This window comes from Ranitomeya variabilis, chromosome 2 (genome assembly GCF_051348905.1).
Source record: "Ranitomeya variabilis isolate aRanVar5 chromosome 2, aRanVar5.hap1, whole genome shotgun sequence".
In the NCBI taxonomy this organism is placed as follows: Eukaryota; Metazoa; Chordata; class Amphibia; order Anura; family Dendrobatidae; genus Ranitomeya; species Ranitomeya variabilis.
This window is the reverse complement of record NC_135233.1, coordinates 796458571-796483511: the sequence shown is the minus strand read 5'-3', so window position 1 is coordinate 796483511 and position 24941 is coordinate 796458571. Positions and strand designations below refer to the sequence as shown.

Sequence of the window (24941 nt, the reverse complement as noted above, 5' to 3'; positions counted from 1 at the left end):
CATACAAATATACACAGACTTAGTCAAATAAGTTCAGGTGAGTGCTTCCTTAAAGCGAGTATAGCAGAAAGTCCCAGCACTCAAGTGTTCATCAACACTTTCTTATTTTCGCAACGTTCAGCATAGCAAATACAAGTGTAAACTTCAGCGTTGGGATGTTCTTCAGCTTGCTCCAAGCCTTTTTCAACTACCAATGCGGTTTACACTTAAATTTGCAATGCTGAAACAGAGATATTCCTGTTTGATCAAATAAAAAAAAAATTGAACAAAGTAATACGAGTCACAGAATTTTATACTGCCTGTGTGGAGGATCGCCTACTTATCCACATGCACTACTGAGGCTTGCAGAGCACCAACTGATTTATTGCATTGTCAGGTAAACAGTCAGGCAAACTACTGGATAGTGACAGATGCAATTGCTTGGAAGGGAAGGAAAGGAAGTGCCAGCATCAATATGACCGGTAGAAAGCATATAAAGGGACCACCCACTCATAAGGAGTGAATTGAAAGTTACAGAGCATGAAAATGTGGCCAGTTTCTGGGCATATTATGTATTTTTACCATAAGCACAGAGGAGGCATGTAATTGAGTTTACTTGTGTACTTACCACTGATTGTGTTGCACGTGTAGAGGATGTAGAAGAAGGAGTTATGGTTATTGAGCTGGTCACTTTATTTGTTGCAGGTCTCGTTGATATATTAGTCTTTGGAGATCTAAGTACGGTACCAGTCGTTACTTCCTTATTTTCTGCACCAACATTTAAAGGTCTAACAGTTATGACTGGTGTACCTTCAGAGGAGCTGCCAGGGTTTCGCTTAAATTGAGAACCTAAATGAATATGGATTTTGTTATCTTCTGTTGTAATTATATTTGCATTGGAATTGAATTTTCTTATTGGTGTTGGCACAGTTTGTTTTTCAGGAGTAACTTTAAACACAGCACGTCCCATGGTCATTTCTTGTGCATCAGGTGACACAGATATCTCTGGAGGGGCAGCAGATGTTGATACAGTAACTATCTGGATTGGGGAGGTAGACCTTTCTCCAAAGTTGCTTCTGCCAGTTTCTGAATTTTTTTCCCTTGAAAAAGTTGTTATTGTAACAGGAGACATAGACCTTTCTGGTGAAACAGGGCTGTCTAAACCTTTTCCTTTCTGTGTCGTGACACCTGGAGAAGGAATAATTGTAATCCGCGGTTTCTGAGTCCCTAAGGTTGGTATTACTGTTGTGCTTGAAAAGAAGTCCTCTGCAGGTGGACTTGTTATCTCTAAAGTAGCTGTGCTGTTTTCATGGTCTGGTGTTACTCTTATATGTAAAGGTTGACCCTGTTTTGGTGAAAGGAACACTTCATTAGGGCGTCCTGGACTGGGACTTGGACGAACTGCTCTTTCTGGAGTGACTGGGGTCCCTGGAGAGCCATTTTCCCTTTTTTTCATCCAGGGAATCCATGATTTTCTTATATTTATTTCATTAGAGGCAGGTGGATACCTTTCCAAAACAGCTGACCTCTCTGTAGGTTTTTTAAGTCCAACCTGTCGTAAATTGCTCATAATATGGTTTTCCTCTTGGAAAGATTTTCTGATAAACACAGCTGGGGTCTCTTCTTCAACCATCTCATTACTTATTGCATCTGTCTGGACTGCTGTAGATGTTACAGGGACATCTACCATTCTTCTTCCATTCATACTTGGTCTTATAGCTCGACTGTATCGTTTTGAAAGCTCAAGCTCTTTTGTCAAATTCAGCACATCTTGCCCCATATTTTTATTTTTACTTTCTTCCTCTATGAACCTTTTTTGAAGAACTGAATAGTCAACCTGTAGTTGTGAAAGTTGATCTTCCTTGTTCATCATATCATGAATCTTCTCTTTTAATGCTTGAACTTCTGCTCTCAAGTCTCTGTTTTTAGCCTCCTCTACTCTTATTCGATTTCGAAGTTCAGCCTCTTGACTAACAGCTTCTCCTTTCTCAATAGCTTTATTTTTTGCTATCTGACTTTTCAGCTCCTCAAGCTGGAGAGACAAGAAATTTGCTCTGTCTTGCTCAGTTCTATATTTCCTTTGCAACTGATCATATTCATCTTCTGTCTTCATCAAGTCTCCTTCTACCACTTCAAGTTGCTGTAGTCGATTCCTGAGTCTCTCTATTTCCAAAATCAACTCTTTTGTCCTGTTGTCTTCCTGATGTACAGATTCAAAACTTCTTTTAGCTCTACTTCGCGCTGCTTCTCTTTCCGTTGCCTCCATGCTTTCTACTGTTTTCATCAGCAGGTTTACTCTACAGCTTAATTCACAATTTTTCTCTTCCTCACTTTTTAGCTTGTTTATTGACTCATCTCTTTCTTTTGTCAAGTTGTAAACTTTTTCTTCCATCTCTGACTTCAATTTCAAAAGATTTTTGCTTTCATCTATAAGTTTTTCTGTAACTTCCATAACTTTACCTTGCTCAGTCTTTAAACACTTGTTTAGATCATTCACCTTTCCTTCTTCTAATTTTATTTTTTCCATTATGATTTTTCTTTCATCAACAAGCATAACAGTGAAACTTTTTAACTTTGTTAAGTCATCTTTCAAACTATGCTCAGTCTTTTCAAGTTTTCCTTCAACTGACTCTAGTTCTTTAATTCGAGCTTTAACCAGTTCTACCTCCTTAATTAAATCCCTTGTTTGGGCTTTTTCTTTATCCAACTTGACATAAAGCTGAGAGCATTCTGACTTGCTTTTCATAAAGGCTTCCTCTAATTTTTCTAATTCGGACATTCTTTTTTGCAGTTTCTCTACCTCCAACTTCAGTTCCTTACTGTGATGTTCTTCCTCATGGAGTTTATTTTGCAGTTCTCTACATTGAGATTCTGTCTTTGTTATTTCTTCATCTTTTCCTTCCATTTCTAAAACCCGCTTTCTTAAATTTTCCACTTCTGCCATTAAGCTTGAGTTCCCACATTCTCCTTTGGCAATTTTTTCTCTTAGTTCTTTCAACTCATCATCAGCTTTTTGAAGGTTTCTATTTACATCTTCCAATTCTTCAATTTTACGATTAAGACCCACCAACTTAAGTCGTAGCTGACGGTTATTAGATTCTTGAGTAGCAAGTTTTGCAGTCATCTCCTCATGCTCTTGAGAATATTTTAAGGTTTTGTGTTCAATGTCCAATTCCAGTTTAACAACCTTTTGGCTGTCTTCATTGGCTTTGGCACAAACTGATTTGATTTTCGAATCTACTTCTTGGAGTTCTTGAGTGAGGTCTTGTATCTTCTGACTTTGTTGCCCAAGTTGTTCAATATGCATTTGTCTCTCATCCACAAGCATCAGTGCAAATGACTTAAGCTTCACTAGTTCATCTCTAACTTTATTCAATCGCTTATTATATTCTTTGTCTTTCCGCACTTGATAAGCTTTCTCCTGTTCCAATAACTTCTTTAACCTGTAAAACCCAAAAAATGTTTGTTTACAAAAAATATATATTGTTCAACATTTTGAATAGAAATATTCAAGTGCCACAAGTTGGTATTATGTGGCCACTGTATGCAGGCAATTGTCAATAGAATGCTATGTGTTAGTATTTCAGTGTTGAAGTTGAGTCGTAAGACTGAGGTTTTAACAATGAATACTAATTAACAAAATCCTTATTTTCCCCTAAAACAATATTGCTTAATGCTATTAAAATTTAGCATTAAAACTTTGTAGAAGTTGTGTTTGATACCATATTTTTTTTACAAGAAGCATTATTAAAAATATAACAATAATCAAATTAGGTAACCTCACAAAGGTTTATTCAGCTTCACTCAATTCTGGGGAGTTTTACATGATAGACATATATGAGATAAAAGTTTTTGGAGTTCAGTAAGGGTACTGTCACACAGTGGCACTTTTGTCGCTACGACGGTACGATCCGTGACGTTCCAGCGATATCCATACGATATTGCAGTGTCTGACACGCAGCAGCGATCAGGGACCCTGCTGAGAATCGTACGTCGTAGCAGATCGTTTGGAACTTTCTTTCGTCGCTGGATCTCCCGCTGTCATCGCTGGATCGTTGTGTGTGACAGCGATCCAGCGATGCGTTCGCTTGTAACCAGGGTAAACATCGGGTTACTAAGCGCAGGGCTGCGCTTAGTAACCCGATGTTTACCGTGGTTACCAGCGTAAAAGTAAAAAAAAACAAACAGTACATACTCACATTCCGGTGTCTGTCCCCCGGCGTTCTGCTTCTCTGCACTGTGAGCGCTGGCCGGCCGGAAAGCGAGCACAGCGGTGACGTCTGACGTCACCGCTGTGCTTTCCGGCTGGCGCAGACACAGTGGAGAGAAGCAGAACGCCGGGGGACAGACACCGGAATGTAAGTATGTACGTTTTTTTTTTTTTTTACTTTTACGCTGGTAACCACGGTAAACATCGGGTTACTAAGCGCGGCCCTGCGCTTAGTAACCCGATGTTTATCCTGGTTACCCGGGGCCTTCGGCATCGTTGGTCGCTGGAGAGCTGACGGTGTGACAGCTCCCCAGCGACCACACAACCACTTACCAACGATCACGGCCAGGTCGTATCGCTGGTCGTGATCGTTGGTAAATCGTATAGTGTGATAGTACCCTAAGTCTGAACACTGAAACCACCACTAGTCCCAAATCAATATTAAGACAAATGACCTTAGGACTGGTGGTGGGCCCATGCTTTAGCCCTTCTATATGAGCCAGAATTGAGATTCACTCTCAAAGCACAACTCCTATTCAGGTGGGCTGCAGATTTTCATTAGCTATCTCATACTACCACATATTGTAGAAAATATCTTTATATATTAATATGAATGTTGTAGCAAAATATTACACTTTATGTTCCACATCTGGTACGCTGTTCTGACTAGTAAAAAAAACAGTTTACTGACCCAGGTAAAAAGATCCATTATGATCTTGTTGATACAGGAACCATTACACCAGGGCAAACATGACCCCAGTCAGTTTTAAAAAAATTTGGAACAGATTTACCAGTCAAGATATACTAGAATCCTGCCTCAAATTGAGGCTGAGTTCTGGTGGCCATGTCGTGTGCCACATTTATTGTTTAGACTTTTTTTTGTGTTGCAGAGGCTTCTTGCGGAAAGGCCAGGTATGAGATGCACTAAAATATTGGTGGAGAAAAAAAAGCCAGTCTCAAAAGAAGCCGAAAGGCGGTATATAACAGGACAAATGCGTCTAAAGACATCATCCAGCATGAAACACTGAGATACATTTGGTACATTTCCAGACTGACTAGTCTAAGTTTGCACTGTCTATATATTGACAGGGTTAGTAAATGTGTCTCATTGAGTTAAAGCATCTTGTATGAATCCCTTCATATAGGGCTCTAAATGCCTTTTACACCTCCAAATAAATTAACGGTATGCAATGTAACAATTAATAAGCATACATCCACAATGAGTTAGTCAATAAATCACCAATGCCAACTATACATGAAGATTAATTATTAACCCCTTGGCATTATAGCTACCCATGACAATTAATACACTAGCTTCATCCGTCTAGGCTACAGTGTAATCTACAATTTGATTTGGTTCATCCCCCTTCATCCCAACCTCTCCACCATCCTCACGGCATCCAGAAGGTCTTTATGTGATCACACTGCCAAACAGCTAGAAAGGACTCGGTGGACAAAAGAGCTCACTCATGTTCACGAGCAGCATGTCTTAAAGTGAACCATTTCTGGACTCTCCTTACCTTTGCAGATAGTTTACCAGACATAGCTATTTTCCTCGGAAACCTTAACAAGACTTTCTCTGGCTTCGCTTCTCTAGGGAATTTGCCAACACATTCCAAACATGTCATGAGGATAATAAAAGGTGACTGCTGTGCATGAAAGCTGGGACCACCGACTGGTGATGTCATCCCTCCTTACATGCTTCATTATTGTGCACATTCACTCCACTCATTGTGAGGGGTGGAGCACCAAAAAAGCCCAAACACAAGGAAAACACAAACTTCTCTACAACACATGACACATAATGTCAGCCATGGTGAAACAATTCAACTCTGCAAAGAGAAATGCGTTCTATCATCTTGTATGTAATGTCAGTGTAAGTGTAGGCGGACTATAACTTCTGTGCTGTACTGCATTTATGACATAGTGCAATAATATGTTATACACGTATTATATCTTCTTTATATATTGATTTTTTCATAGAGCTATTATATACCGGTTTGTGTTATAATATGTTATTGATGTATATGATTACTATAAATATTCCAATGTACTAGTATAATAAAATTGAAAATGGTAGATTGAAGACTTTTGCTGACGGTATGGGAAACACCATTCATAGGTTTGTGCTGTGCCATGTTAGGGCAGGGATTTGTCATACAAATCCTAGTGGGGGCTTATTGCTGTCTGCAAAGTGGGGGAGGAGAAAGTGACAATAGAAGTCAGTATTGTGTCTGATTTGTGTAATGATGTGTGGCTAATAACCCGCACATACTTCATGTCCATCTAATCCGCATGTTGTGTTTCAATACTAGGAAAACGTAACACATAATACATACTGTAGAGACGATTGTGCGGAAAGACAACGGTTAGCATCAATTCTTTGTTCCCCCCTAGACTTCACAAAGAGGGCTATCTTCCTGCAAGGCACCCAAGCTGCAGCAAGGGAGGCATCCGTCACCTCCATCACTCATACAGCCAATGGGAGGCTAGAGCTCAACCCTGCTGAAGCCTCACGATCCACATACAAAAGCCCCCTCCTGCAGAGGAAGGGTTAATGCCAAAACAAACTGCAGGTTCCATTCAGATGATGTAGTGGGAGCAGTTCTTGAAGAAGATTGACTAAAAGCAGTAAGAAAGCAATCACTTCAGAGTTTTGGTGGTCTGCCAGCCAAGGACAATTAACTAGTTCATTACCCATGAAGAAAATTCCCATCCATAAAAAAAGTAAATAATGCAAGTAATGCTACGATTTGTTGTAGGACAGACGTGGCAAAATATTATTGTAAGGTGTTACATATCCAGGAAGGTGGAGTAACTACAGATCTACGTACAGAAGGATATTTTGTAATAACTATATTCTGTCTTGACTTGGTAACAGTTTTTACTAGACTCCATATCAGAATCTGAGGCAGCACACAGTTAAGTCGCTTCACAGCACTGTCTTTTCTCGGAAGTCTTAGATGAAATACCACATGACGTTATTTATAGCTAATCCCACCAGAGAGTAGAAGACTTGACAGTTCTGAAATACATCCAGTTTTCTTTTAAGAGAAGTTTGGATCCCAACCAGAAATGGCAAATGTCACTTTAAATAAACCCAAGAACGCTCATTCTAAGACCTTGCGGATTCTTACAGTTCCAAAGTATATGGTTTGTTATCGTGTTTTCCACCGATGCCTAGAAACATCACCGTGTATGTGACACTGCAGGGATGAAAAGCTGGTATTCTAAATCGGGCAGGCTAAGATATTGGCCACTTTTAGTTTTCTTTGTAATCTAACACAGACCAAGTAATTACCATCTCCAATAAAATTGCTACATTTTTGGGCACAATTCATGAACAAGTTTAGACTGAATACTGGCGTGAAACATCACATACTTTATGCCCAACATAAACTTATATAAAACGTGTACTTTAAACTTTAAAAAAAAAACAAATATGTAAAGCTCAGGTGGGATGGGGCTTGACCAAGTGCACCACAAAAGTGGTGAAAATTACCACAAACGTACACTTCCGGCAGTGGCGCACAGCAGTTGAAAGATGCAGAAGTCTCAATAAATTTGGTGCATCTTATTTAGCACTTCCTTCATTAACATTAAATCAGGGCCCAAGTGTTCCTTTAATTTGGATGTACGTTTATGTATAACAGAGTTGCCTAATATTTTACTTCACATTAGATGGCTAGAAGTAGTTAAAGGGGCTGTCCACTACTAGGACAACCCCTTCTTGATCAAAATGTATGTCCCCCATAAAATAATAAAGTCTATACTCGCCTCTTGTGATGGTTCTGTTCCTGCGATTCCGGCACTCTCTCTCGCCAGGGCTCTTGCGCTGCATTGTGATACGAGACCCCGACGCTCAATCAGTGATGGCGTCACTGTCACCGCCTTCGGATGAATCGAACCTGAAGAGGATATCCAGGCTGCAGCTGATCTTGGACTTCCTCTTCATGCTCAATTCGACTGGAGGTGGAGACAGTGACGCCGGCGCTGTGGCATCACGTGTCACAACAACAGCACCAGAGGCTCGGGAGAAGGAGGTCCGACACCGCGAGAACAGTGCCAGCATGGGAGGTGAGTCTAAGCTTTATCGGGGCCAAGCGAGGGATATGACAAGAAGCTGTCGAATTAGTGGACAACTTCTTTAAAGACAATCTATAAACAGGTGTAGCAGACAGTGGAGAGACTGCTTTATCCATAGATGCTTTATACCAGCTGGAGTACAATTCTTTTTTGTAGTGGAAGTATAATACAGAAATACATCACACAAGCTGCAGACACACAGATGAAATATGAATATGTATTTGTGTGTTTTTACCAAATACAATACATCACAGGCTGCCAATTTTTATGTGTCAGATGAAATTCATTGCATTACATTCACTACAAAATGTTACCATGACAGCACTATCATACATAATTGTAATATTTGGTGTCGTTGTAACATTCTATTGTGAATGTAATGAAATTAGGATAACTGGACTAGAAAATTGGCATACATACTGCACTGTACAAAAGTTGTGTGAAACAAATTCTGCAGTGTAATAATGTTTTCAAAACTAGAAGTGTTAATAGTTTTATTTTTATGAATTAATAGAATGCAAAGTGAATGAACCAAAGAGAAATCTAAATTAAATCATTTTATTTATATATTCCCACTCCTTACCTTCAAAAGAGCATCAGTTCTTCTAGTTACTTGGAGATAGTTTCTGAAGGAACTTAGCAGGAAAGTTATTCCAAACATCTTGGAGAACTAACCACAGATCTAAACTTACACAAATCTTTTTATGTGTTCATGTAATCTGAGGGAGACCCAAAGATGTTCTGTGGTGGCCGTATGATCACTTCCAGAACTCCTTGTTTATACATTGGTGCAGTTTTGAATGCAAAAGGTGGTAAAAAAAAAACAACACGGATTTGATTTCGATTTTTCTTTTGTTCATTCACATTGAATTTTGTTAAATTCTACAAATCTATTAACGCTTCTAATTTTGAAAGCATTCTTCCCTAAGTTCTCTGTGGTTCAACGTCTACCTGTGTTTCCAATGGTAGAGCTGATGGTTTTTTATGGATCCTGCACTTACCGTACATATTTTCCTAAAGAAAAATGTAAAAAAAAAAATCTGCTATTACTCAGAGTTTGTATATTTTTAAGTTAACATTTAAAGGGCCCATTTAAAGTGACCACTTTCAGCAAGAAATTAATGCTGATCGACTATATACAGGTGGCTGGCATATCTGTATCATTACAGAACATTTGTTAGCTCAATCATTTTGTCTTCATGCACAGGGCCGGCGTTAGGGGCAGGCAGACCAGGCAGCTGCCTGGGGCCCCCGCTCCCCCAGGGGCCCCCAGCTAGCGGCAGGTCACGCAGCCGCTATGGGGCCCCTGTGAGGAAGGGGGGCCCGCCTGCCGCTATCGCTGACTCCCCCGCCGCATTGACCTATACCGGCGTCTGCCGGTACAGTTCAAAGCAATGATGGAGGAGAGAGCATCACCTGACGCTCCCTCTCCCATCATTCCCCGCTCTGCCTCTGACAGTGGGTGCGCGTCCTCGCATACTCACTGTGTGCCAGGCACTGCGGCGGCAGCCGCCGACACAGGAGCAGGGAGCAGCGCGGGCTCGGGGAGAGGTAAGGAGCTTGTGTTTTTTTTGTTTTTTTTTTTACTGGACTGTGCGGCCATTCTCGGGAGGAGAGAGGCGGGGAGGGAAGGGGGGATGTGGGCTGTGCTGTATACTACTGTGTGGGCAGTGCTGTATACTACTGTGGGCAGTGCTGTATACTAATGTGGGCAGTGCTGTATACTACTGTGGGCAGTGCTGTATACTACTGTGTGGGCAGTGCTATATAATACTGTGTGGGCTGTGCTGTATACTACTGTGTGGGCAGTGCTGTATACTACTGTGTGGGCAGTGCTGTATGCTACTGTGTGGGCAGTGCTGTATACTACGGTGGACAGTGCTGTATACTACTGTGGGCAGTGCTGTATACTACTGTGGGCAGTGCTGTATACTACTGTGTGGGCAGTGCTGTATACTACTGTGGGCAGTGCTGTATACTACTGTGTGGGCAGTGCTGTATACTACTGTGGGCAGTGCTGTATACTACTGTGGGCAGTGCTGTATACTACTGTGGGTAGTGCTGTATACTACTGTGGGCAGTGCTGTATACTACTGTGTGGGCTGTGCTATACAATACTGTGTGGGCTGTGCTGTATACTACTGTGTGGGCAGTGCTGTATACTACTGTGGGCAGTGCTGTATACTACTGTGTGGGCAGTGCTGTATGCTACTGTGTGGGCAGTGCTGTATACTACTGTGGACAGTGCTGTATACTACTGTGGGCAGTGCTGTATACTACTGTGGGCAGTGCTGTATACTACTGTGGGCAGTGCTGTATACTACTGTGTGGGCAGTGCTGTATACTACTGTAGGCAGTGCTGTATACTACTGTGTGGGCAGTGCTGTATACTACTGTGTGGGCAGTGCTGTATATTACTGTGGGCAGTGCTGTATACTAATGTGGGCAGTGCTGTATACTACTGTGGGCAGTGCTGTATACTACTGTGGGCAGTGCTGTATACTACTGTGTGGGTAGTGCTGTATACTACTGTGTGGGCTGTGCTGTATACTACTGTGGGCAGTGCTGTATACTACTGTGGGCAGTGCTGTATATTACTGTGTGGGCAGTGCTGTATATTACTGTGGGCAGTGCTGTATACTACTGTGGGTAGTGCTGTATACTACTGTGGGCAGTGCTGTATACTACTGTGTGGGCTGTGCTATACAATACTGTGTGGGCTGTGCTGTATACTACTGTGTGGGCAGTGCTGTATACTACTGTGGGCAGTGCTGTATACTAATGTGGGCAGTGCTGTATACTACTGTGGGCAGTGCTGTATACTACTGTGTGGGCAGTGCTATATAATACTGTGTGGGCTGTGCTGTATACTACTGTGTGGGCAGTGCTGTATACTACTGTGGGCAGTGCTGTATTCTACTGTGTGGGCAGTGCTGTATGCAACTGTGTGGGCAGTGCTGTATACTACTGTGGACAGTGCTGTATACTACTGTGGGCAGTGCTGTATACTACTGTGGGCAGTGCTGTATACTACTGTGTGGGCAGTGCTGTATACTACTGTGGGCAGTGCTGTATACTACTGTGTGGGCAGTGCTGTATACTACTGTGGGCAGTGCTGTATACTACTGTGGGCAGTGCTGTATACTACTGTGGGTAGTGCTGTATACTACTGTGGGCAGTGCTGTATACTACTGTGTGGGCTGTGCTATACAATACTGTGTGGGCTGTGCTGTATACTACTGTGTGGGCAGTGCTGTATACTACTGTGGGCAGTGCTGTATACTAATGTGGGCAGTGCTGTATACTACTGTGGGCAGTGCTGTATACTACTGTGTGGGCAGTGCTATATAATACTGTGTGGGCTGTGCTGTATACTACTGTGTGGGCAGTGCTGTATACTACTGTGGGCAGTGCTGTATTCTACTGTGTGGGCAGTGCTGTATGCTACTGTGTGGGCAGTGCTGTATACTACTGTGGACAGTGCTGTATACTACTGTGGGCAGTGCTGTATACTACTGTGGGCAGTGCTGTATACTACTGTGTGGGCAGTGCTGTATACTACTGTAGGCAGTGCTGTATACTACTGTGTGGGCAGTGCTGTATACTACTGTGTGGGCAGTGCTGTATACTACTGTGGGCAGTGCTGTATACTACTGTGGGCAGTGCTGTATACTACTGTGTGGGTAGTGCTGTATACTACTGTGTGGGCTGTGCTGTATACTACTGTGGGCAGTGCTGTATACTACTGTGGGCAGTGCTGTATATTACTGTGTGGGCAGTGCTGTATATTACTGTGGGCAGTGCTGTATACTACTGTGTGGGCAGTGCTGTATACTACTGTGGGCAGTGCTGTATACTAATGTGGGCAGTGCTGTATACTACTATGGGCAGTGTTGTATACTACTGTGGGCAGTGCTGTATACTACTGTGTGGGCAGTGCTGTATACTACTGTGGGCAGTGCTGTATACTACTGTGGGTAGTGCTGTATACTACTGTGGGCAGTGCTGTATACTACTGTGTGGGCTGTGCTATACAATACTGTGTGGGCTGTGCTGTATACTACTGTGTGGGCAGTGCTGTATACTACTGTGGGCAGTGCTGTATACTACTGTGTGGGCAGTGCTGTATGCTACTGTGTGGGCAGTGCTGTATACTACTGTGGACAGTGCTGTATACTACTGTGGGCAGTGCTGTATACTACTGTGGGCAGTGCTGTATACTACTGTGTGGGCAGTGCTGTATACTACTGTAGGCAGTGCTGTATACTACTGTGTGGGCAGTGCTGTATACTACTGTGTGGGCAGTGCTGTATACTACTGTGGGCAGTGCTGTATACTACTGTGGGCAGTGCTGTATACTACTGTGTGGGTAGTGCTGTATACTACTGTGTGGGCTGTGCTGTATACTACTGTGGGCAGTGCTGTATACTACTGTGGGCAGTGCTGTATATTACTGTGTGGGCAGTGCTGTATATTACTGTGGGCAGTGCTGTATACTACTGTGTGGGCAGTGCTGTATACTACTGTGGGCAGTGCTGTATACTAATGTGGGCAGTGCTGTATACTACTGTGGGCAGTGCTGTATACTACTGTGTGGGCAGTGCTGTATACTACTGTGTGGGCAGTGCTGTATACTACTGTGGGTAGTGCTGTATACTACTGTGGGCAGTGCTGTATACTACTGTGTGGGCTGTGCTATACAATACTGTGTGGGCTGTGCTGTATACTACTGTGTGGGCAGTGCTGTATACTACTGTGGGCAGTGCTGTATACTAATGTGGGCAGTGCTGTATACTACTGTGGGCAGTGCTGTATACTACTGTGTGGGCAGTGCTATATAATACTGTGTGGGCTGTGCTGTATACTACTGTGTGGGCAGTGCTGTATACTACTGTGGGCAGTGCTGTATTCTACTGTGTGGGCAGTGCTGTATGCTACTGTGTGGGCAGTGCTGTATACTACTGTGGACAGTGCTGTATACTACTGTGGGCAGTGCTGTATACTACTGTGGGCAGTGCTGTATACTACTGTGTGGGCAGTGCTGTATACTACTGTGGGCAGTGCTGTATACTACTGTGTGGGCAGTGCTGTATACTACTGTGGGCAGTGCTGTATACTACTGTGGGCAGTGCTGTATACTACTGTGGGTAGTGCTGTATACTACTGTGGGCAGTGCTGTATACTACTGTGTGGGCTGTGCTATACAATACTGTGTGGGCTGTGCTGTATACTACTGTGTGGGCAGTGCTGTATACTACTGTGGGCAGTGCTGTATACTACTGTGTGGGCAGTGCTGTATGCTACTGTGTGGGCAGTGCTGTATACTACTGTGGACAGTGCTGTATACTACTGTGGGCAGTGCTGTATACTACTGTGGGCAGTGCTGTATACTACTGTGTGGGCAGTGCTGTATACTACTGTAGGCAGTGCTGTATACTACTGTGTGGGCAGTGCTGTATACTACTGTGTGGGCAGTGCTGTATACTACTGTGGGCAGTGCTGTATACTACTGTGGGCAGTGCTGTATACTACTGTGTGGGTAGTGCTGTATACTACTGTGTGGGCTGTGCTGTATACTACTGTGGGCAGTGCTGTATACTACTGTGGGCAGTGCTGTATATTACTGTGTGGGCAGTGCTGTATATTACTGTGGGCAGTGCTGTATACTACTGTGTGGGCAGTGCTGTATACTACTGTGGGCAGTGCTGTATACTAATGTGGGCAGTGCTGTATACTACTATGGGCAGTGTTATATACTACTGTGGGCAGTGCTGTATACTACTGTGTGGGCAGTGCTGTATACTACTGTGTGGGCAGTGCTGTATACTACTGTGGGCAGTGCTGTATACTACTGTGTGTGCAGTGCTGTATACTACTGTGGGCAGTGCTGTATACTACTGTGTGGGCAGTGCTGTATACTACTGTGGGCATTGCTGTATACTACTGTGGGCACTGCTGTATACTACTGTGGGCACTGCTGTATACTACTGTGTGGGCAGTGCTGTATACTACTGTGGGCAGTGCTGTATACTACTGTGGGCAGTGCTGTATACTATTGTGTGGGCAGTGCTGTATACTACTGTGGGCAGTGCTGTATACTACTGTGTGGGCAGTGCTGTATACTACTGTGGGCAGTGCTGTATACTACTGTGGGCAGTGCTGTATACTACTGTGTGGGCTGTTCTATACTGCTATACACTACTTTGTGGGCTGTGCTATACACTACTGTGTGGGCTGTGCTATACACTACTGTGTGGGCTGTGCTGTACACTACTGTGTGAGCTGTGCTGTATACTACTGTGTGGGCAGTGCTGTATACTTCTCTGTGGGTTGTGCTGTATACTACTGTGTGGGCAGTGCTGTATACTACTGTGTGGGCAGTGCTATATACTACTCTGTGGGCTGTGCTGTATACTACTGTGTGGGCAGTGCTGTATACTACTGTGTAGGCTGTGCTGTATACTACTGTGTGGGTAGTGCTTTATACTACTGTGTGGGCTGTTCTATATACTACTGTGTGGGCTGTGCTATATACTAAGTGGCTGTGCTATATACTACTATGTGGGCTGTGCTATATACTATGGGGGTAGATTATATTCTATGGGGAGGCTGTATTATATGAGGGGTGATTGCATCATACTCTATGAGGGGGCTATATTATACTATATTGGGGGGCTGCATTATATTCTATGGGGAGGTTACATTATACTCTGTGGGGGGTTACATTATACTCTGGGGTGGCTGCATTATACTCTGTTGGGTGGTGGCTGCATTATACTATATGTGGGCTGAATTATACTGTATCGAGGACTATGGGGAATACATTATACTATATGAAGAACTATGGGGTGCATTATACTATGGGAAGTGAATTGTACTACATGGATGACTATGGCGGTGCATTATACTATATGGAGCACTGTGACGAGTGTATTATGCTATATGGAGGACTGAGGAGTATATATTAATATATGGAGGACTATGAGAAGTGTATTATACTATATGGAGGACTATGGGAAGTGTATAATACTATATGGAGGACTATGAGGAGTGTATTATACTATATGGAGGACTATGGGGCACATTATATTATATGGAGGACTATGGGGTGTGCATTTTACAATATGGAGGACTGTGGTGCACATTATAATATATGGAGGACTATGGGGTGTATTATACTAAACAAGGAAATTGCTGCATATTCATTGGGTGATTGGATTGTTTATGCCGGAATAAAAATCATTGTTCTCAGCAAGACGTCGCCGGTGTAAACTGTAGATGTGCTGCTGATAACATGATACTGTATGGTGATCTGTTAGTGATCTATTAGTGATCGTTCTGTCCTCTTCATTCTTTCTCAGATGGTGGAAAGAGGCCGGGAAACAAGCGTCCAACGACTTCAGTATTGTCGACCACACTCGTTTAGCGGCCTGAGATCAGCGCATGTAAATACAACCAAAATGCTTCTGTATGATGTGCAATATGTTAGCATTTGGGGCCCCATTTTAAACTTTGCCTAGGGCCCCACTTTGCCTAAAACCGGCCCTGTTCATGCAACATAGATGTAGTCAGCATCACATCCTCTGTTTACATGGGGCTGACGCGTAAGGGAATCTGTGACCTTGTTTTTGCTACCTCATGTGGGAGCTGTATAATGTATGAAAAGAGACCCTGATTCCAAGGAGGTATCACTTACATGCCTGGGTGCAGCAGTTGTGACACAATCAGAATTCTTAGATGTAGCAGAGCTCATAACGCTGCCCCACTACACCACATCTTTCTGTGTATTATTGACACTGAACTCCTTATAAGAGGAGGGGGTGTGGTTGGTTTAGAAATGTGTAAGCTGTAGTGATAATCATCTGGTGATAAAACCTTAATTATAAGTAAGCAGCACAAAGCCAAAAAAGTGACACACTGCTGAAATTGATGTTTTACCCCTATCTCCTGCTGACTTTAGATTACACAGAAAAAACTGCTGACAGATTCCCTTAATTCTGATTTAAATTACCTGCCAAAAATGATCCAGTCACCCAAAAACTCTTTCATCTGCTGATCGATCACCTGTTTAGTGGACCAATAAACAGGACTAAGCTTTCAGAATTCTTCAAATGGAATGTTCCTGTATTGTTTCAGCTTTGTAGCAGCTATTGGCCATTAGCTTGATCATACCTTGTAAGCCACAACAGGAAATGTGTCAGCTGAGTGGTAAGAGGAAATGGTGGTTGTAAGTGGAGATGGGCGAACCCGAACAGTAGAGTTTGGGGTCCGTACCGAACACCTACTGTTCAGGCATAGACCCCGAACCCTGACTTCACCAGGAAGTTTGTGTAACATTAATATCACCAGTTAGAGATCTATGGTTCTCACGTTGTCAGATGACATCGTGAGCTCACAGCTGTGACTGGAGATAAAAAGTTTACCTCTGGTCCCATCAGCCCATCAGTAGTAGTCCCATCAGCCAATGCCTGTGTGACGCCGCAGGGTCCTGATTGTCACAGTGGCATTGCTTTCCTCACGGGGAGAGTGATGTCACGCTTGGAAGCGATGAAAGACCTCTTTTATCAGGTAATCACATACGCACAACATGTTCACACTCCAGGCCAGAAGAGGGAGCTCTGAACCCGGATTAAGGGGTACTTCCCTAATATATTCTGGCTGGAGGGGAAATCAGGAGGCAGTCTGTCAGAGGACAGAGACGAGAGCAGTCGGACAGTGAGTGTCAGAAAGACTGAAGGGGCCGTAAAGCCAGAGTCGCTACAGCTCCTGGAGAAAGAGAACTGAAAAGGTAAGGACAGTTTGTGGAAAGTGTGCAGGAGAGCAGAGCACAGGAGATTGATACCAGGGGAGCTTAACAGTGATTTGGCTACCTCCCTGGCTGAGCACAGATTCTGGTAGCCGGAAGACCGAGGCCGTGTCGGACTCTAAGAGGCATAGCAGAAACCGTCAGGACAGCTGGACTTTAAGTTACCTGTTCGCCTTTACACCCAGGAGGCACAGGGACACATAGAGCCCGGGTCGTGACAGAGACCTTATAAAAAGGCTCGAGTCACCTGTCATATGGGATTGTGTCCTAACCAATATGGGGGACAGAGAGGAACTGTGAGAACCTTATCAGAAGCCATAGGCAGTAAGGGACCACAACACCACTGCGCTTTGTGGAAGGCTTTCATCTCCACCTGGTAAAGGGGACTCTGGATTCGCTTCCAAGCCGGCCGGACCCTGCCTGTACCTGTGATCTGGTGCCCTGGACTGCTGCCCTGGACTGCGGTTGTCTGAAGCTACTGTAAACCAGGTAAAGAGACTGCAAACCTGTGTCCTCCGTTCCTTACTGCACCATTCACCATCCTCATCTATACACCGGGAGCCCTGGGGACCTACTTCACCTGTGAGAAGTTATACCATCTTAGCTGCCATAACATCAGCCCAGAGGACCCCTTTAAGCAGCGTCGGTCCCCACTGACCGAATACCACAGGCGGCATCACGAACACAAACTTTAATAAACCCTTAAAAGACCACGGACTGGGTCGCAGCCACCGTGGCATCCCTTTTAAGTGCGACCAGTACCCCACTGTCCTGGTGGGCGACTCACCTGCTGCCGCTAATAATAGCGAGATCAGGCAGAAGCTGATGGGAGTATCCATCAGCCGGCACCTGCGCTATAAATAAAGAATTTAAAAAAAAAAGACGTTGTGGGTTCCCTTGTATATTTGATAACCGGCAAGGCAACACTGTGGGCTGCAACCCCCAGTTGTCAGCTTTAGAAAGGTTGGTTATCAGTAATAGAGGGGTCCCCATGCCAATTTTTAAAGTTATTTAAATAAATTATTTTACAACGGTGTGGCGTCCCGCCCATTTTCGACAACTATATATATATATATATCTATATATATAATTGTCTAAGGGTTTTTCCGTCTGTCTGTCTGTCTGTCTGTCTGTCTGTCTGTCTGTCTGTCTGTCCTGGAAATCACTCCATATAAGGTATGGTCTACAAACAGGATACCTTATATGGAGTGGTCGGCGGTTTGTAGACCATACCTTATATGGAGTGGTCGGCGGTTTGTAGACCATACCTTATATGGAGTGGTCGGCGGTTTGTAGACCATACCTTATATGGAGTGGTTGGCGGTTTGTAGACCATACCTTATATGGAGTGGTCGACGGTTTGTCGGGCGGCCTCGACCAATCAGAGATGGGCACAGCATGGCGACGATGATGTCATAATGGTTGCCATGGCGACGATGATGTCATAAAGGTTGCCTCGACCAATCAGCGACGGGCACAGTCTGCCGCGAATCACATACTACGGGGACATGCATATTCTAGAATACCCGATGCATTAGAATCGGGCCACAGTCTAGTATATATATATATATATATATATATACACTCACTGGCCACTTTATTAGGTACACCTGTCCAACTTCTTGTTAACACTTAATTTCTAATCAGCCAATCACATGGCGGCAACTCAGTGCATTTAGGCATGTAGACATGGTCAAGACAATCTCCTGCAGTTCAAACCGAGCATCAGTATGGGGAAGAAAGGTGATTTGAGTGCCTTTGAACGTGGCATTGTTGTTGGTGCCAGAAGGGCTGGTCTGAGTATTTCAGAAACTGCTGATCTACTGGGATTTTCACGCACAACCATCTCTAGGGTTTACAGAGAATGGTCCGAAAAAGAAAAAAAATCCAGTGAGCGGCAGTTCTGTGGGCGGAAATGCCTTGTTGATGCCAGAGGTCAGAGGAGAATGGGCAGACTGGTTCGAGCTGATAGAAAGGCAACAGTGACTCAAATCGCCACCCGTTACAACCAAGGTAGGCCTAAGAGCATCTCTGAACGCACAGTGCGTCGAACTTTGAGGCAGATGGGCTACAGCAGCAGAAGACCACACCGGGTACCACTCCTTTCAGCTAAGAACAGGAAACTGAGGCTACAATTTGTACAAGCTCATCGAAATTGGACAGTAGAAGATTGGAAAAACGTTGCTTGGTCTGATGAGTCTCGATTTCTGCTGCGACATTCGGATGGTAGGGTCAGAATTTGGCGTAAACAACATGAAAGCATGGATCCATCCTGCCTTGTATGGAGCATCTTTGGGATGTGCAGCCGACAAATCTGCGGCAACTGTGTGATGCCATCATGTCAATATGGACCAAAATCTCTGAGGAATGCTTCCAGCACCTTGTTGAATCTATGCCACAAAGAATTGAGGCAGTTCTGAAGGCAAAAGGGGGTCCAACCCGTTACTAGCATGGTGTACCTAATAAAGTGGCCGGTGAGTGTATAGTGTGTATGTATGTGAGCAGGTTGCGGGATGCAGTGACGGACAGGAGGCAGGGCAAGGGTTAACAAGTTTAATAACGGGAATACTCCGCACAGGGAGGCAATGGGTTAAACAGTTTGCAAAGGATATGCAGAGTTCAGAAATAAAGGATCAGTTAAGGACAGTTCTTGTGAAACACATATCAGAAGTTCCTCAAACTGTGACTCCTGCTTGGAAGTCAATGGCGCCGGCAACGGCTGATGAGGTATCTTCTCCTATGGGTCCCTATGTGCAACAATGCCCCGTCTACTGGCGGCAGCGGTCGGTGTCCGGTACCTGCCACTGGTCCTAGTCCATATGCTATAGTGGCTGATAAGGGTGCAATCCACAGTACTGTACGAGCCCAATGTGGCTCTGCAAATAAATACTGGCAAAATCAGGGTGTCCTGTGAGCAGGAAAGTATGAGCTAGTAAGGTGGGTTACGCAAGTCTATCCAGTACTCGGTTCTCTCTTTGCGGCACATGCGCTGTACCCACAGTCATGAAGCACACGATCTCTGTTAGCTATTGGGCGCGCTGCACTCTCCTCTTTATGCTGCGTGCTGCCTGCTCATGCGAAGACTGAAGCGCTGACAACCACTGGCGCGCTGCTTCTCTAGCGGGGTGCTGCACCCGATCTCTCTCTGGCAGCACACTCACAGTACTCACTCGCCCTGAACGTTTCACACCTCGCTCCATGGTGACCAACGGGCACCCTGCACATCTCTACACCCTGAGCTGGCCCTGAGTTAGCTCTAACTAGTGAGTCTGGCAGCAAGACACTATTCTCACTACTAAAGTAAGGAAACACATGAAGGGAGACAAACAGTGAGAAATCAAATAGCAGCTGGAACTCCACAAAACTGAAACAACTTATCCAGGGACTGAAGCAACTTCTCCAGGGAGGTCAGCATAGAAAACCTATAAGGCCGGCGTCACACTAGCGAGTTTTACGGATGTGAGGGCAGATATTAATAGCCTAGAGAGGGTCCATGGTTATTGGCCCCCCTGGCTACAAACATCTGCCCCCAGCCACCCCAGAAAAGGCACATCTGGAAGATGCGCCTATTCTGGCACTTGGCCAATCTCTTCCCACTCCCGTGTAGCAGTGGGATATGGGGTAATGAAGGGTTAATGTCACCTTGCTATTGTAAGGTGACATTAAGCCAGATTAATAATGGAGAGGCGTCAATTCTGACACCTATCCATTATTAATCCAATAGTACGAAATGGTTAATAAAACACACACACATTATTACAAAATCCTTTAATGAAATAAAGACAGGGTGTTGTAATATTTTATTTGACTCTTAATCCACCTGAAGACCCTCGTTCTGTAAAAAAGGAAAAATAATAAATCAACAATATCTCATACCTTCCGTTGCTCAGGTCAAGTCCCACGAAGTAAATCCATCTGAAGGGGTTAAATCATTTTACACCCACGAGCTTTGCTAATGCATTGTGCTCCTGTGTGTAAATCCCCGGGGAATGAATGAAATGCAGGGGAATGTCCTGTAGTTACCTTGAGTTGCGGTGAGGCGCCCTCTGCTGGATGTCCCCATGAACTCGAGCATGGGAACTTTTCCAAGGCTCCAGTTCATGAGGACATCCAGCAGAGGGTGCATCACCGCAACTCAAGGTAACTACAGGTCACCCTGCTTTCCATTCATTCCCCGGGTTTTTACAGGCAGGGGCGGCTGCATTAACAGGCTTCTGCTTGTAAAATTAGTTAACCCTTTCAGATGGATTTACAACGTGGGACAGAACGACGGAAGGTATGGAATATCGTTGGTTTTTTTTTAACTTTGTTTCAGGTGACAAGGGTCTTCAGGTGGATTAAGAGTCTAATAAAATATTACAACACCCTGTGTCTTTATTTCATTAAAGGACTTTGTAATAATGTGTGTGTGTTTTCTTAAAGGGAACCTGTCACCCTGTTTTTTCAGTATGAGATAAAAATACCATTAAATAGGGCCTGAGCTGTGCTGGACAATAGTGTATTTTGTGTACCCTGATTCCCCACCTATGCTGCCGAAATGCCTTACCAAAGTCGCCGTTTTCGCCTGTCAATCAAGGTGGTCTGGTCAAATGGGTGTGGTGAAATCGCTTCTTCTCCCCCAGATCTTGCTTATCTTTCCATTGGTGGCGTAGTGGTTTGCGCATGCCCAACAGCGGAATGCACTGCGCAGGTGAAGAAAAAGAGCGCGATCTGCGCTATTCTCCACTTTTTTGCTGGCGGCGGCCATCTTCCTGAGGCCGCGCGTGCGCAGATGGAGCGCTCTGCTGCCCGGGGCTTCAGGAAAATGGCCGCGGGATGCCGCGCGTGCGCAGATGGAGATCGCGGCGGCCATTTTCCTGAAGCCGAGTTCGCATCTCGGACCGTATTGTCTTACACCTAGTGTGACGCCGGCCTAACTGGCATAGGAGAGAGCTAGGAGTGAGTTTAATTGATAGGAGGGAGTGGCAACAAAATATAGCAGCTGAGATTAGAGCCATATGGAATCCCAACAGGATAAAGAGCAACTCTTAACAGCTTCCACTCCAAGTGAGAATCAATCTGCTCCATTCAAGTTAGTTGCCGAGTGGACTCCAAAGAGGACCTGTGATCTGTCACTTGCTGCGACCTTCTGATCCCAGATACCCCAAAGGTCTCAGTAGGATGCGGCACATTCGGGACACCCGATTGGGAGTTTTTTTCTTTTGTGCTTTTGTTTTTTCCTCCCCTTCTTCCAAGAGCTATAACTTTTATATTGTTCTGTCCACATAATCACATGAGGGCTTGTTTTTTTTTTTGCAGGACTAGCTGTGCTTTTGAATGACACCATTCATTTTATCATGTACTGGAAAGTGGGGAAAATGTGCAATTGTATTGGTTTTATTTACCATGTTCACTCGACAGTAAGGCTATGTGCACACGTTCAGGTTTTTTCGCGTTTTTTTCGTGATAAAAACGCTATAAAAACTCATTAAAAACGCATACATTATGCATCCTATCATTTAGAATGCATTCCGCAAAATTAATGAACATGCTGCTTTTTTTACAGCGATGCGTTTTTTTTTCGTGGAAAAAAACGCACCATGTGCACAAAACATGCAGAATGCATTCTAAATGATAGGATGCATAATGTATGCGTTTTTAATTAGTTTTTATAGCGTTTTTATCGCGAAAAAAACCTGAACGTGTGCACATAGCCTAAAACTGACCTGACAATATGATCCACCAGGTCATTATGAATATGTAGATTCCAAACTTGTAAAATAAAAATGTTTGCTTGTGTCACCATTTCCTGTCACGTTCTCAATTTTCAGGATATGGGGATGTGAGGATTACTTTTTGTGTCCTCCTGAGATGATGTTTTTGTGGTTACCATTTTGCGATAGATAGGATAGGATGTTTTATTAACTTCGTATTGCATTTTATTACAGTGTTGTGGTATCCAAAAAAACTGTAATTCTGGCTTTTAAATTTTTGTTCTCATTACGTCATTTGCAAAAATTGCAGTAAAAATTGTGAGGATTTATGCCCAGATTTTCACAAAATTAAAGCAAAAAAGTTGTACGCTCCCGAGGACCCTGCAACGCATCATGAGAAGTATAGGAAATGAAGTACCGCCAGAATAAACCTGGATTGCTTCCAGGCAATATCCACATCCCCTGTAATTTGGGGAAATGCAAGTTGCGAGAAGAAGCACTGGGTGGCAGAGCAGTGTAAGCAAGCCTGTGGCAGCAGAGAAATACGTTGGACAGAATGAGACTAAATTAGACCTCATTCAGACATTTGTGATTTTTCTTGTATGGAGAAAACTGACAGATTTTCATTAGTGTTTCGGATCAGATTTCCATCAGTGTTTGATGGGGTGTCAGTTATTACCATCAGTTTCACCAGTTTTTGTCTTAGGGTGCAGACAGATGGCCGTATTTCTCTTGCGAGGATCCCATCGCAGCGCAGAGACTGGCCCGGCACCTCTCCTGACCTGAGCGTGACAGCATGATGTATTTCTATGCAGCTGTCAGGCTCAGGTCAAGAGAGCCAACAGTCAGTCCGAGGATTCCAATGCGATCCTCACACGAGAAATCCGTCCGTTTGTATGCCCCCTTGTGCTTAAAAAAAAAACCTGATGGAGGTTTCTATCAGGCAGTAAAAACTGACAGCAAATAGATACCACACAGATGGCATCCGAGCACAGTCTGATTTTTATCACTGACCCATAGTAGTCTACAGGAATGATTCTTACAGGGGTTAAGTTCGTAATTAGTTTACATTGTGTTTTCTTTGTGACAACTCCCACTATAATATCAAACACCGACTCTCAGAATAACTAAATCCACTAGGTGGCACTATCTAGATTTCTTTCAATCTGAAAGAAAGGAGCTCGTTTGCATACCAAGCCCTATACTAGTCTTAATGAAGGGCTCCCTGGAGTACGGTGGGCCAAAATCATAAAAGGAACCTGTCACCAGAAAAAACGCTATTAACCTGCAGATATAGGGTTAATCTGCAGGTTAATAGCGTTATTATCCTGATCAGCGCATGCCTGTAGGGTGGAGAAAATTAACTTTATTCTCCTCAGCAGTGTTCCCATTTCAGTCACGGGCAGGACGACAGCACTGGTTCAGTCACCTCTCTAAGTATATAGAACTGCAGCTGTAACTGCGCCTCCGTCCCTGACTGACAGCCAGCCCTAATGCAGGGGTGAGGTTACAGCCGCAGCTGTACTGAAACCGTGCCCAAAGCCAAGACTGACACTGGCTCTGCATTGAGGCCTGCTTTCAGTCAGTGCCTGGAGCGCAGTTACAGCAGCCGCTCTGTAATGACAATGACAAACGGGAACGCTGAGGGGGAATATAGTAAATAGTCTTCCCGCAGCATTAATATCCCCATATCTGCAGATTAATATCATTTTTTCTGGTGACAGGTTCCCTTTAAGAAGCACACGCCACTTAATAAATTCAGAGATGCATCTTCTCAGAGGCGTGTGCCACAGTTCAGCTCGCTAGAAATGTTACTCCAGTCATTTTAAAGAATTTGATGGGGCGGGTTTAGTCTAGTGCCTTATCCCATCATGCTGCTCCCCAGCTCTGACCTTTTTAGCCAAGCTGCTTCAAGCGGGCATGATGACATAAAAAAATCACAACATTTTTTCACAGCTTGACATTGCGCAAAAGGTGACTTTTCAAATTATTTCATGCAAATTTTCTGGTGTGAAAGCTTTGATAAATCTGACCTTGAGTGTTCTTATAACTACGCAGCTATAACATCTCACATCTTGACAGTGTTGGAGGACAAATACACTAATGCTATGTGCCAACGTTGCGTTATTTATGTGTTTCTGATTTTTTTTTTTTCCGCAGCGGAAAC

The 24941-nt window shown here is 44.0% G+C and overlaps 1 protein-coding gene across 6 annotated transcripts in view; it reads right to left on the bottom strand.

The window, feature by feature from the left end:
* The window catches only part of FILIP1 (filamin A interacting protein 1), a 306718-nt gene that overhangs the window by 13947 nt on the left and 267830 nt on the right, over positions 1 to 24941 (bottom strand). For 5 of the 6 annotated variants that reach the window (XM_077289879.1, XM_077289876.1, XM_077289881.1 and 2 more), the window contains one exon: positions 608 to 3422. In XM_077289879.1, the coding sequence (XP_077145994.1) occupies positions 608 to 3422 (2815 nt within the window). Of the gene's footprint in view, positions 1 to 607; positions 3423 to 5709; positions 5849 to 24941 lie in introns of those variants that run through there. The other variant, XM_077289882.1, reaches the window with a different exon arrangement.